At 46.8% G+C, this 15,432-nt stretch overlaps 1 protein-coding gene across 1 annotated transcript; it reads left to right on the top strand.

Annotated features, from left to right (window-relative positions):
• The first annotated feature begins 5,602 nt into the window (after positions 1-5,602).
• Positions 5,603-15,432, top strand: LOC109692810 (vomeromodulin-like). Its single transcript, XM_074075256.1, has 10 exons — positions 5,603-5,946; positions 8,084-8,579; positions 8,897-8,998; positions 10,287-10,442; positions 11,326-11,410; positions 11,775-11,832; positions 12,473-12,543; positions 13,700-13,846; positions 14,650-14,772; positions 15,427-15,432. The coding sequence occupies exons 1-10, from the start codon at positions 5,655-5,657 to the stop codon at positions 15,430-15,432; spliced, it is 1,536 nt and encodes a 511-aa protein (XP_073931357.1). The 5' UTR covers positions 5,603-5,654.

Genomic DNA, 15,432 nt, shown 5'->3' on the forward strand with positions numbered 1-15,432 from the left:
TGGTCATTCACTCATTTACCACACACCGGACATGACAGGGATGTACAAGGAGTGAGATGTGTCCCAGCCCTCGAGAATCTCAGAGACTAAGCTAGGCGTGGTGGCACACATCTGAAATTCTAGCACTCAGGAGGTTGAGGCAGGAGGATCATGAGTTCAAGTTTTTACATAGCAGCAAGTCCTTGTCTCAAAAAGACAAAAACATGGAATCTAAGAGAGTAGGTGCATAACAAAACAAGAGGCAAGTCCCTGGGCCAGCCTTAGTTGGCAGGCACATCCAGGTTTGTACTCCTGCCACTTGGGGAGAAGAGTCACCTGACTTTTCTCAACTGCAGTTTCTTCAATCTCAAAATGGGATGATGCACATGACAGGGACACTGTCACAGCCACTGTTGCTGATGACAATGACAGTAAGGGCTTGTTCTGCCTATAACTGTCTGGTCCAAGTTTCAATGTGATGTCCACGACATGCCCCCTACCCTTCATCCTGGGCATCATTAGTTCTCTTCCATGTGACATCCGAGCTGGTTGGGACCACAGGCAAACGTTACCACAATGTCACTCCCAGAGACGAGGAGAACCACAGGCATCCTCTACCTGAGGATGGCAGAGGTGGGAGGTGCTCGGGGGAAAGCCGCAAAAGTAAAGTCCCCCACCCCCTGCCCACTGGGAGGATGTGAAGGGCACCACTCGGCACAGACACACTCAGCTCGGACGTAGGAAGCAGGAAGCACACCCAGCACTGCACCTTGACACCCATGGGGTAGCTGGATGGAAAGAAGCAGAATCAAAACAGACATCTGCAAAGAAGTCAAGGTGAATTCTTTGCCTTTGAAACCATTCTGCATAAGTGACAATTTGGTTCACATGAAGAGCCATGGGGGATGTGACAAAACACCAGACTCCCACTGAAAACAGAAACTTCAGGGTAAGGTGAAAGATGGCTCTATGGTGGCCTTCTTTCTGGTAAAAGCATTGGAAAAGATCCACTTAGTTTCTTGTAAAGAAACATAACCCCCAAATCCATATTTTATTGTTGCAAACAAAGTGTAAGCAGTTGCTAAAATCTAGATACACTGAGTTGACATGCAAATGGTATAAAGTCTGAGAAAAAGAAGGAAAAAATGAGAATATCTAATACAATGGCAAATGACAATGATGATGATGATGACAATGGCGACAGTGACAGAAAAGCATGGATTACCCCCACACACCGGGCATGGTCCTCATTCCTTGCCACATTTCACCTCGTTTAATTTGCATGATAGGATGTCCTCCACTTTATAGATGAGGAAACTAAGGCATAGAAAAATTGGATTAGGGTGGAGGTGTTGCTCAAGTGGTAGAGAGTCTGCCTGGCAAGCATGAGGCCTTGAGTTCAAACCCCAGTGCCACAAAAAAAGAAAGAAGTTAGATAACGCCCAGGTCCACATAGCCAGTAGGCAGCCAAACCAAAACTCAGGACCTTCTGGCTCCACAGCCCATAACAAGAAACTGCCTCCCCCTAAACCTCTGGGTCTTCACCTTTTTTAAGTCATAAGATCCACCAGGAATTTCATTACAAGCAGGTCTCTAGAAGTGAATGTTAACACGAAACTCTGCACGCAACTTCAGAGGGGTAAAGGACACAAAATCCCTGAGAGGGACCCCTGTGAATGGTGTGACTGCAGAGATCTGAGACTACTTTCACCGGAGGACTGGGCCAGAAATGCCGGACATGACATTTGAGTTTCAGACAAGCATATAAAAAAATAAAAGATGTATAAATGTGTCCACGGGTGTGTGTATCATCTGTGTGTGTGAGTGATAAAGAGATACTCAAGATACATCAATGAAAGGTCAAAATCCTGATGTCACTGCCAGCGAGACACCCTGGCTCAACTTGGCCCATTGTGATCTCTGCCACATAGACCATTAAGAATTGGCACCATAATGTGATGGCAGCACAGCTTTGGCCAGCCTTGAAAGGGCCCTCCCCTCAAAGAGTCAACAGGTCAAACTACTTAGTGCTTGGGACAAGCTGGCCTTTGTCAGTCTTTATTCCCAACCTGATAAGCCACCTTGATGCACTCTCCATGGCATCCTGGATTAGCAAAACTCAATGGCCTCAACTCCTAAGGTTGAAGGAGAGAAACACAAAGAATCAGGAGGCCCTGAGGGCCATCAGAGGCTGCTTCCTGATGTACCTTTCCTCTGCAGTTGGATTCATTCTTTGGCTCCAGAGAACCACTAAAAGCATAAATCGAGAAGTCAACCATCCCATAGGTGGCACAAATTTCACCTGAAAGGTAACTTGATTACTTTCAAATATCCAGGAAAAATAAGACCCAGAACAGTTGGGTTTTGTCTTCTACTTATCATCATGTTTAAAACTCTAAGTTCTGCCCTCTGAGGAAAGGTCAGCTGTTATTTGTTCTTTGCACCTGACATTCTAGCAATGTCCACAGTGGGACCTTTAGAGATGGAACAGTAGTGGAGGTTGACAGTATGAGGACCACAGTGGGGTTGGAGAGGACCTGAAACCAGCATGCTGAGTCTGCTTAAAGAGTGGAGGGGGGAAAGGGGACCCAGCTCCACTGCCAGCACATAGAGAGCAGGAGCCAGCAGTGACCCCCCTCGGTGAGAATCATTCCTCACCCAGAGCCTTGCTCTGGAAGCTGTGCCTGCACCAAACACCATGACAGCATTTGCAGGAACAAGCAGCAAGTCGTGCAGCAGTGGGAACAGCCTTCTCTGGAAACAGAAGGAAACCCTGAGACCAGAAAACGTGCTGTATAAGTTTGGGGGATATTAAATGAGGCCACAAGGGGAGGAAGTCCATATAGGGATTTCTTGAGTACAAAAGAGAACCTCAGCAGTCTACTGACTCCATTCAAGTCTCCTTCGGAGAGCTAGGGAAGGAAAGGGGTTGGGTCGACCATCTACCTCCATGGTAAGCACTCTCTAGGCCTCTGTGCTTGTGCTTGCTCTGCCCAACTTGGGTGGTTGTATGCTTGAAACCCCCTGCGTACCCTGCTCATCTCGAGGTCTTTGCCTGACTGGATAGTTCATGTCACTCATGCCTCAGATGAATGTACCTAACATGAAGCCATCCTTGAACACCCTGTCCAGAGAGACCCCACACCACTGTCAGAGATTCCCACACTGGCATTGCTCACTCAGTGCTGAGTCCACCTGTGCCCAAGACACCATCAGGCACCACAGGATGGCTACTGCTGGCCTTGCAACCCCTTCTGTTCTGTCACTCACCCAGCACCCTCCTGACTCCAAGGTTTCAGCCTATGAAGATGTAAATTAAGAAGAGGACAGATTAGTCACCCTGCATGACACACCCTATGGCATCCTCGAATATCAGAATTCAATGGCCACTCCACCTCCCAAGGTTGAAGAAGAGAAACACAAAAAACCAGGAAGCCCCTAGGGCTGTCAGAAGCTCCCTCCCGGGTGTGCCAACCTATCCCTTCCCAAGAATTTCTAAGCTCTCTGACCCTCTCGGGAAGACACAGACAAATGTTGGAATAATGAGCAGGTGCTGATCTTGGAAGGCCGCCTGTATCACGTCCCCCTTATCAGCACACTTGCATCATTTTCCCCCCTTCTCTGACATTTACTGAGACCCAGGACTATAAAAGCGAGGTGAAGCGTTGTCATTAACAGTCCCGAGGCAAGACCAGGAGAAGAGGCAGTTTCCAAGACCCTTTCCCCATTGACACTGGACGAGGTAAGAACTTGCTCGTGGGGTATACCGAGGAGAAGGTGGAATCTCTGAGGTGGGGACAGGCACAGGACAGTTCATGCAAATACCTATAGCTGGGGTTCACGAATTTCTTGTCTAGCAATGTCCCTTCCTCGCCAAACTGCAGAGCACTCTGTTTGGACAATGCCTGTTTTATGCATGCGTTTACAAAAACAGGAAATGTAACTGGGATTTAGTTCCACTCAGCTCAAGGGTTGACAATACAGCCATCACAGTCCACACGCACAGGAATTTTTCCCCCCTCAGATGTGTAAGAACTAGCTCACACAGATGAAAGTCAAATGAGAAAACCAGTGAAGATATGACGAGACTGTTTTCAAAAAGCTGAATTTATTCAACGTAAAGAATTGTCATTGGCTTCAAATTATGCCATGACCACCCTTTTATTTATTTATTTATTATTTGCTTGCATTTTTTGAGACAGGGTCTTGCTGTGAAGTCCAATCTGGCTTCAAACTCATAATCCTGTTGCCTCAGCCTCCTGAGTGCTGAGATTACAGGCATGTACCACCACACCTAGCTCCGTAAATGCCCTTTTAATGGTGTTGGCCAAAGAAAGATTGCTTTTGTTAATGTGTGTGCACAGTACCAACCTAAATAACATCAGACAGATTGTCTAAAGGTTTATCGACTTTATTTGGGAATAGGATAGCATAGCACCGGGAACATACATGCCATAGTAAACATGAGCGGGTTCAAGAAGACTAGGACAAGGGAAAGATTTTAAATGCAAAATGAAGAGGATTACATAAACTATTTTGAAGCAATTACTGATTAATAACAAGAGTGATGCCAGTACAAGGTTGAACGAACAGTTGCTGGGCAAATGTCCTTGCAAAAGTGTCTTTTGTGTAAGATTGCAGTGGCCTTTGTGCAAGATTGTGGTTCTGGCTAAATCTTTTGGGAATCATTCTTGTTATCAGGCACACGTGCATGAGATCCCCTTCTTTATAACCTCCCAGCTTCATTTATTTATTTTGGGGTTAGGACTTGACCAAAGTGACTCCATATTGGTTCTGACAATTTTCACAATGGCAAGCACTAAGACCCACAACCCCAATTTTACAAAATGTGATTGGTTAAGAAAGGCAAACAGTGAGGAACTCCAGAGTCTACTCCTTTCTCAGGGAGAACATGTCACAGACACAAGCCTCCACTTTGCCCTAAATGCCAGAGGGTAAAACCCTTGATTCCTTGGGGAATCAAGGTGAGAGAGGACCTGAGCAGGAAGGTGGGAAGTAACCTCTGAAAATCACCAGCACAGCTCATACTCTTAACAGGGGACTTGGCAGGTTGTACCCAAGTTGTGGGCACAATTTTAGTGCCTTGCACTAAAATGCTCAGATGGAAACAAGGGTAATGATAGGCCCCAATGCCTAGATTTGTTGGTACAATCACGTAAGATGTCGCACTTAGCACACTGCCCCATACCTTCTAAGGTGGTTCACCGAATAGGTACTTAAGGGACACATGCCAGCAAGAAGGAAGACTTGACGTTGTAGTTGGAGAACTCAAAACTCCCCAAGTCCCCAACTGGAAATTAAGATAGTGCAAAGGATATTTCAATGCGGAAGATGGCAGTGGGATGTATAACCCAAGAGGTCAGGTCACTGAGCAGGGTTTTGACTATACCCAAATGTTGCAACCAGTCCTTACAGTACATTTACACAAAGCTAAAACAGGAGCAGGAAAGGACTCCTTCTTTCTCAAGACATTAATTGGCACGCACTGGAACATGTTCCCGTGCACACAGTATGCAGACTAGTGTGTCTATAACATGCACGGTGACCTCCTACAAGAGCCAGGCAGCTGCTGTACACAAACACACAATGTCCCTGCAGCACATTGGGAATATGGAGTCTGACAAAATGCTCCTTTGCAGGTATCAGTCACCAAGATGCGGACCCTGTGGATCCTAGCCATCCTGTTGGCGTTTCATGTAGGCGCACTTGGCCAGCTGGAAACACCCCCCGTGGTGGGAAGAATTCCTGCTGTCCTACCTGTGCCACCCCCACTACCCTCTCAGCTCAGTCTGCAACCTGTCCCCCTTAATGTGCTAAGTACACCTGTCCTCAGAAGTTCCTCAACCCAGAGAAGCTCTCCTCTCAGAAGACCCCCAACTGAGACCCCAAGACCCAAGTGTGCACCCTCGGCCAGGTACTTCTTGTCTAGCAGCAAGCTCGATGACTGTAAGTAAGAATTGTCTTACCTGTACACCTTTGGTCCTGTCCAGCCCATTGCACAGGCTTCTCACTGTTTTCTTTTTTCTCCTGTGGTGCTGGAGTTTGAACTCAGGTCCCTGTACTTGCTAGGCAGATGCTCGACCACTTGATCCACGCCTGCAGCCCATGGCCCTGCCTCTTGAGGAACATGTGCCCGGAAGCTCCCAGCATCCCTCCTTGATATAAAATACTTTGCATGTAAAAGGAGTTTAGACAGTAGTGAAAAGAACAGCTAGGGACCTAGCATGCAATCATTTAGTGTAGTGGCTGTTAACTTCCTTTTTCAGACTTTAAAAAGAAAATGTCAAAGGATAAATAGAGCAAACATCCATGTATCCACCACCTAGATTAAGGAATAAACACAGCCGAAGGGCTGGAGGACCCTAACTTCGTCACCCTTCCTCCCTGATGCTCCACCCCACCCAGAGGAGACCTCTAGCTTGATTATTTTTCCCTAGCAAATTTATATGTTATGATATTTGGCTGTTCTTTATCAATATAAGAGATTGCACTGCATGTTATAAAGTTTCCAGAATAGGTGACATGCTTACTTTGTCCCTGAAACGTATATTTGGGATGTGATTCATGCATGTTGTAATGAGAAAGTCTTGCCCATTCTTTTTTTTTTCCTTTTTCTTTTATTATTCATATGTGCATACAAGGCTTGGTTCATTTCTCCCCCCCTGCCCCCACCCCCTCCCTTACCACCCACTCCGCCCCCTCCCTCTCCCCCCCATTAATACCCAGCAGAAACTATTTTGCCCTTACTTCTAATTTTGTTGTACAGAGAGTATAAGCAATAACAGGAAGGGACAAGGGTTTTTGCTGGTTGAGATAAGGATAGCTATACAGTTGCCCATTCATTTTTAATGCTGTGTTCTACCAATGGATCCTTCACAGTTTATGGAGCTGTTCAATTTTTGGGTTTTCCTGGTTTTCTGCTCTTTCTAGCAGTGCTGCTCTGAATCCAAGACCCATTCTAGTGAAGCTCCCCTAGTGTACTTGTACAGGAGACTCCCTCAGGCGTAAGTCTGGACTGAGATGTGGCCACATCAGGCTGACTCTGCAGAACACAGAGTTCTGAAAGCAGCAGTAAGGCTCCAAAGACCATGGCCCTCTGGCTCCACAGAGGCTGCTATCAGGGGACTTCCTCTAACTGCTACTCAACCAGGCCAGATATGGTGTCCCTTAGTCCAATTAACTTCAGCCCTAGGAGCAGCAAGGTTGTCCGCCATCCAGATTCCATAGCTCCTTTTCCTCCGTTTCCTACTAAGGTCACCGAGAACAAACAGGATAGGGCCCTGGTGACTTGGCAGCTCTCTAGGCCAACAGCTGACTCTATGATCCTCTCTACAGGCCTCTGAGATTCCACCTCTCCTTCCCCAGATACGCCCCCCAGGGGGAAGGGGGAGTGGATAAAGTTAGCACCTGCCCAACCTGCAGAGAGCAATGCCACAGGAAGGTGCAAGCTCATGGAGAAGATCTCCATTAGAGGCAGTGTGTCCATGTGATGCAACCTCCTAAAGACCCACAAGGAAAAAATGAGACCCAAGAAGAGAAAGGGACTTGGGCAGAATCACAGGGATGGAGAAAGGAAGTCCACATCTGTCAGCTCCACAACCATTGGACCCATTGCCTCCCGCCTTGCTTAGTACTTACAACCCACAGTCATCTCATTTATCTTCCACTCCTGGCCCACCTAGCACAACTAGAGCTGATGCACAGAGACTGTGGTCCAGGATGGGCAAGACCCTGGCACAGTTCACTCAGCCTTTAAGGAACAGAGCTGACACTGGACCTGGACAGCAGGGCTTAGAAACCAAACAAAATTACTTCAGTTCATGCCCAAAGCACTGTGTGTGTAACATACTCACCACCAGCTGGCCTCAGTGTGGGTATGAGCACTTGACAAGGAGATAGGTAGATTTCTCTGCCACACAGCTGCACTTGAAGTGGGCAGTAGTAGTAGGGGTTGATATTTCTGGGAGGCACAATACACAGTCCCTATGTGCTGTTTGAAGGTGCCAGCTCCCCAGCAGAGGGACCCTCTTGCTGAGCTAAGTAGGCAGACTGCAGCAGGACTATGTCTCTTAATCTTTTTCAGATCTGAAGACCAGTCTGCCTCCACAGATCAAGCAGCTGGTGAAGTGTGAGGAGGTTAACTTAGCCGGCCTAGTTGGAGCTGTGTTATCCACACTGACCGAGTCCAACCTGTTATCACTGTTAAACCTCAGTTCCATCCTAAATATGGGAAGTGCCCTTGGCATTGGTGGTCTTTTAGGCCAGGAAAGTGGTGGCAAATCCAGTCTCCCATTGCTGTCCAAAGCCACTGGTGTTTTTGGTGGCCTGCTCCCGCTGGGTCAGGAGAACCTGGGAAACCTACTTCCCGCAGCCCTTGGTGGAGACAAGAATCCTGCCAAAGGACTCCTCGACAGTGTTAGTCTCCCCAATCTCCAGCAGCCCCTGAATGACGTGGTCAGAAAAGTTGGTGACCTCAAAGAGTCTACCCAGAAGGCACTGAAGGGAGCCCTGCCACCAGGCATCAGCAATGCACTCTCAGACATGCTGGGAAATGCCAACTTAGAAAAACTCTTGATCAAGTAAGTGCTTCCTTGATCCAGACAACTCTAGCCCAAAAAAGCTGTTCATTTGTAATGCTATAATTCAACCTCAAACCATCCCAATGACAATGACCTCTCCCAAAAGCAATATGCTCACTCCAGCTGAAACTGTGCCCTCTCTGGAAACTATGACCAGGATTTCTTGAGCCTAAACAACTGGGTGGAAAAGGGGTAGAGGGGCCAAAGGAATTGGGGTGGCTTGGTAAGTTGTAAATTGGCTGGGTCAAAGGTGTTTCTCCTGCAGTTCAGGCTGATCCCTTGAGCCGGAACTGGCTCTTGATGCTGTCACTTTGCAGTTTACAGATCCAAAAAGTAAGTGTGGATAATGTGGATTCAACCATGACAGGAGAAGGGATCGATGTCCAGGCTGCAACTACTGCCACCATTGGTGGAGAAGGGTAAGTCTGTTTCCATGACATCCAACTGGGTCAGCCAGGACCAGGGTTGTAAGTTCCCATGACCAAGGGTCAGGGTAAGAGAACACAGAATGCAGAAGCATGGGGAAGAAGGGGCAACCAGGCCATTACGTAAGAGCTGCCACTGTCCTCAGCCCAGAGGAACAAGGCTAAAGAATGACCTGTTCATTCTCCATTAGTATAAGCAAAGTTGCTCATGGGAAATCTGCCCAAGTCATACCTGGGCATTGAGAACAGAAACCACAGAGAACACATCTCAAATACTCTGCACTCCATAGAGCATATCAGCCCATTGTGCAAACACCATTCTGGTCAGCTGGGAAAAGTAGAGATGACTGCAAGACTGTCAGAAAGCTACAGACTTAAACACGCCTGCATCCATGCACTGACCACCCCGCCTCCTGAGGTGCAGCTAGGAAACATCACTCTGGAACACATGCCGTGCTAGGGACAGGCCATCCCTACTGGAGAGATGGTGTTATGGACAGAGACACACAGCACTGATAACTCTCTCCATCCCAGTACTTGCCCAGGCTTCATGGAAATCTTTCCATAACCTTATCAGAAAAGCAGTCTTGCTTCCAGACCAGATCCCAGTTCAGGCTGGCAAAGGCACCTGCATACCTTGCTCAGAGTCACACAGCTAGAAAACAGCAGTGAAAGAGTTTAGACCCAGGCAGTCTACCTCCAGAGTCAATGTCTGTAGCCACTAATGTTAGCAGAGTCGAGAACAGCCATTTGTCACCTGGGTGGTGGTTACAAGCCAGTAATCCCAGCACTCAGGAGGCAGGAGGATAGCCAGTTGGAGGTCAGCCTGGGCTACACAGTGAGTTTGAGGCCAGTCTAGGTTAACAGTAAGACCCTGTCAAAAAAAAAAGCCATTTGTCCTGCCCAGAAACTTACCCCTTTATTAACTAATAAGACCAATTCTACTCCCGGTGGGTTTCTCTAATGGTGTTGCCTACATGATAGAAGCCCAGCACACTGGGCATAGAACCTGCATCAACAGTCTTACGCCACCAACAATGCATGACCTCTTCAAGGGTGGTTAGGGTAGTGATTTTATTAAATGTTCATTTACTGTCAGCCATGAGCCAGCCTCTGGACTCTGTGACCAGGGGATGCTAGCTTGGGACATGTGGACTGAAAAGCACCTAACCTTCCTTCTCCCCAAATAACCTTGATAATACATGGGACTATGTGCAAAATGCCTAACATGAGCCTCACCTTGGAGCCAAGCCTGGTTTCACCTGTATTTTGTTCTCCACAGCCTAATTGGACCTGTAGTCAGTTTGGTAGGATTTAAACTATATTTGGATGTGACTCTGAATATGGCTCTTTCCACAAACCACACCCAATGCATTGACCTCGAGGTCCAGAAAACCGATGTCCAGGTCAAAAGTGTGAGTCTTCAGATAGTAGAGACGTACGTAAGACCATTTTTCTCATTTTCTGGATCAACTGGACTGCATGCTAGAATGTCCCTGCTGCTGTCACCCCCAGTGATGAGCTACTCCCAAAGCAATGGTGTAAACGATCAGTAAATAGAGGCCCAGAGAGGGGTCTCTGTATGGGAATGACCCACTGTGTTTGAGAATAGCCTTCTCTCACTCAGCCTGCATTCTGCCTGCTAACTGTACTTCAACAATTCATTCTGGTTTTTGCATAAACAATACATATACCTGGGTCAAAACTGAAAAACAACAAAAGGCCATAGAGTGAGAAGTTTCCCAGTCCTGCCTGCTAACTGATTAATTATCTTTCCTGGAAACAACCAATGGACCCAGGCTCTTCCTTTTGTTTTCACAGATGCTTTTTGCACATGCATGGACATTTGCATCTGGGTATTCACAGACAGAAAAGCAGCAGATGTCACACTTTGATTGTTTCACATTTAAAAAATAGCTGGAAATATGTTTCATCAACAGCTTCTTCATTTTTATGATTCTAGTATTCCCTTAGGAAGATGCATTAGAATTTCTTGAATCAGTCCTTTACCAGTTATAAACTTTTGTAGCACTATAATGAACAAGGTCACAGACAAGTCTGCCCACCAGTATGTTCGGGCAGCTGAAGGATGAACTCCTCCAGGTAGACTATTGGGGTAGACATCCTGTGCTTTGGTCATATTGCCAGATACATTTGTAACTTCCTTAAGGAGTAAAAGTGAAGCTGAAGGGCTCAGGTCCACACACAGATTAAGCAGCAGGACATGGTTGTGGCTATTTCATCCGTGGGTATGTTTATCTAATGTTTGGGCAAATCAAGAAACACAAGAATCACTTGGTTCTGCTCATAATTTTTCACAGGGTCACAGAAATTTTGCCCGTCCCTTTGCCTCTGCCCTTGGATAAACTCGTCCCTAAACTGTTGACAGTAAAGATAATGGAGAACGTAAGTCCTGGAAAAGGGGAGGACACCCCCTAGGGGGCCTGTATCACTGCGGGAGGGCAGGGAGGAGCCCTTGCTTCAGAAAGGACCTGATGCTAGAAGACACTCAGAAATGAGGTCTCAGCCCCTTCAGAGTCCCCCACACAAGGGAACCAGCAGCCCTCTAGTCCAATAGCTCCCCCAACAGAACTGCAAATGCCTCAGGCTGGGGGAGTGGGGAGGGACAATGACTTCTGCCAAAAAGGAGGCCAATAAAAGAGGCCAGGGGAAAGGGAAGGAGGGTGAGAAGAAGCAGCAGCAGAGCTGGGCTGAGGAGGCTGGGCTAGCAGGGCCACCACGGCAAAGCTAACTGGAGATGACTTCTTAGATTGAGAAGTCAAATTCCTGTGGCATCGCTCTCAGTGACTTCAATGATTGCAAGAACTGTGAGTAAAACTCTCAACCCTCCTGGGATACCCACATCAGGGGTCAGAGATATACCTTGGGGATTCCACTGGGTGACAGACCAGAGAGAATGAGGCTACAAGATGCAACATCCCACACACCTGCAAGTGTCCAGATAACTCTCCTTAGCACATTCAGGACAGCTGACCAACTCTCGAGGTCACTTTGACTTTTCTTCCAGGAAGGGAAGAGAACAAAGAGCCCTTAGGGGTCTCCGTGGAGCTCCCAGTCCCAAATGATTTACAAAAGGCACCCGTGCATGTGGGTGAGGCCCTCACCCTAAGAATCAGGAAATCCCTCAAGTCCCAAGCCAATGCCAAGAGACAGGGATGACAGGACATGGTAGCTAGGCAGTGGCCTAGACAACTGAAGCAGGAAACCAGTGACATTTACCAAGTCTCAGAGTAGACAAAACAAGGGCCTGATTAGCAAGTCTTTTCCTCTCCATGGAGGTTTTAGCACATCAGGGAAAGGACCAGGTCCTCATGTGGAACCCAAAAAGCAGTAGCGGTCCACACTGGTCCCTGTGCAGAGGGCAGCACTGGGCAGAGAGTTCAAAGCACCATGGTCTTCAGTGGATGGCTGTGCTCTCTCCATTTCTCCCTCTCCCCTCCCCTGCAGCTACTGGATTGTTCAAATACCAAGTAAAAGGCGCCAGAATTTCCTACCAAGGACTTTCCATCCTCTATTGTGTAAGTATTCTTTGTCCTTGTGATGGTTTCTGGATGAAGGCTGAGGCATACCTGAAGGCACAAAATAGGTCAGAAGGCTGGGACAAACCAGCTACCATTCTTCCTCAGACCCCCACACTTTTAATCTTGGCTCAATCACCTAGGCATCCACTGCAACGCCTAAGTGTCTGCCCCTGGGCAGGTCAGCTGCATGTTCAAGTCCAATGGACTTCCCTAAGAGGCAATACAACAAAGACAACCATCTCTTGACCATTAGATCTGCCCAACACAGTTCTAGACACTCAAGGGACAACATACAACAAGACAGAAAGTGCTGACTCCACCCTCTCTCTATACTGGTAAGAGGGAAAAAGGCCAGTTCATGAAAATGCTGAAGAGGGTAACATTTTAGACCCAGTCAGCTTCACTTCTAGAAATTCATCCAAAACAAACAACTCAAGTTTAGACAAATTGAAGTAAAAAAAAAAATGCATGATTCATGATGACATTAGGAAAACAATCTGAAATCAAATTGAAAGGAAATAGCAAAGCCAAGAATAAGATAGAGCCAAATGTCTAAAGTCTGTAAGTATGCAGACATGCTATGCAGGTATCGTTAGTTCTTTCAAAATATACCAAAAATGAAATGAGGAATGCAAGGAAGATACAGGGAAATATTAGTGGTATTAAGCAGGAATCTCTTTTTTTTCTCCTGTATCCCTACATTTTTCAACTTTCCTGCACATGGAGTTTGACTTTTATAAGCAGAAGGCAGAGGAGGTATTTAGTGGAGAGTAGAGTATCTATGAAACTATTTCTTGACAAGAGCGGCTCCAAAGGGTAGGAGGAGAGGGAGGAAGGAGACACAGCCTTCCAAGATGGAAGAAAAATGAGCACCTGTGGCTTCTCTTGGAAAATCAGAGGTCTGCCTCTCCCACACTGCATCAGGGCAACAATCAGCTGGAGCTGAGTGACTCCACCTTCACCACAAACCCACCACCACTTCCCATGATCACCCAACATGGAGGCTGGGGAGGTCACTGCCATTCCTTGCCACGCGCACCTCTGTGCAACGCTCACCAGGCCACCTTACCCTTCACGGCCAGGACTCCAAAGGCCTTGTCATTGGTGATAGTCTCCCCAACTGACAGAGATTTTTCTGTTTTTCTCTCTCCAGGCCAAAGCTCTCTTTGACAAAAACACAGTCCCTGTGCCAGAAGGTTTTCTCCCTCCAGATCCTAAAGATGTCAACATTTCCCTAATTATGTCTCAATTAATGATCAGAAAAATTGTCACTCATGTTGCCAAGCAGAGCTCTGTCCAGGTAAGTGTCACCCACATGGCCTTAGGCTTCAGCTGAGTCAACAGCTCAGAGAGTGAGAAGACAGGAAAGCAAATGGTCCTGAACATTCTTCCAAAGATGAACACAAACAATGCCATGGGATGCAACATTTTCCCTTAATGATCAGATAAGTGGGTCCTCATTTACATCAGGGACATAGAAGGACATTTTCTGAGTGCCTTCTGTGTGCCAAGTGCCTTTATATAATTAATGTCATTTCATTCCCAGACAGCACTTGGATAGAGGTATTCTTCTCCTTACTTTACAGATGACCTAAGGGAGTTAATGAATTCACCAACAACCGTAGCAGCAGCAATGGTGCTGGGTTTATCTATCCATGAGGCATTCATTTGCTCTTGGTCCTAGAAGTGCTGGGAGAAGTAAGAACATCCAGAGTGGCACTGATTTCTGGGTGCCAGGCTCAGTTTGAAGCAAGGAATAAGGTGTTCTGATCAGAGTCCCTAAATGACCAACTGAGAGCTGTCTCGCCATAAGGGCAGAGAGAGAAACAAGCTTCAGATTTGACAAGGCATTGTAGAAAAGCAAAATTTCACATGTTCTCTGCCTCATCATCCTTCCAGGGAAGCAAATAGATAAAGGGAAAGGTTTTGGAAGTAGGCCTTGATGTTGTGGTTATCTCAGCTGCACCAGCACTCCACCCGGTAACCAACTTGTACCAATAAAGGTTGGAACGAATGATCTGAATGACATATGAGTGACCCAAGATGTAGCATCTGCAATTCTTCTTCCTTCCTACACCCTAACTGATGGCTTCTTCACAAAAGGCAAATAACCTGGACGCAGTTATCACCAAAGTAACCTACACCTTCCAGGATGACAATACGATCCAAACCATATACTGGGTTAAGATAACAAAGGACGGGGAGATCTTTGCTACAGGGAAAACGGTGAGTGCTGAGAAACAAGTCAGAACAGAGCTGGGAAGGGGAACTGCCAGGAGCAGTGCTCAAAGGAATGAGCTGCTAGCAACCCCAAGACTCAGTGTGCCTGAGGGTCCCTAAGACAAAACTGGCCAGACTGTGGGCTCAGCCTGCAAGGGGAGAAGAGAGTGAGCAGTCTGCCCTGGGAAGATGAGGCCAGGCAGGCTCTACTCTGGTCCTGGCCTGGGACCCTGTTGGTCATCTCACAATATGATATCTGTGCTGAGCAGCCGGACCAAGGTATATTTAACTCATGCTCATTTTGTGTTATTTCAGACATTACTCATCTCACATTCAGGCAAGATTTCACAAAACAAACTGATAGAAGACATCACGCTGATCAGGTAATGTCTGCAACTACCTTGTGGCTTAGAGGCATAGAACCCAACTTAAGTAACATGAGTACAATAAGGCATAGGCTCGGGAAATACTTGGGTAACTATAGGGAAATCAGAATGGAGCTTGAAACTCACAAGCTCTATTCATTTTGTCCTTTTTGAAGAGTAGTTTCTAATTTATAACTGATTTGCATTAAGAGGCAACTGAGATAATACTTTGACTCTAAAAGAATAGTGTTTTTCAAATGAACTTAATATTCCTCTGTACTTTGTTTCCTTTCAGATCTGA

The sequence above is a fragment of the Castor canadensis genome, chromosome 5 (assembly GCF_047511655.1).
Source record: "Castor canadensis chromosome 5, mCasCan1.hap1v2, whole genome shotgun sequence".
NCBI lineage: Eukaryota > Metazoa > Chordata > Mammalia > Rodentia > Castoridae > Castor > Castor canadensis.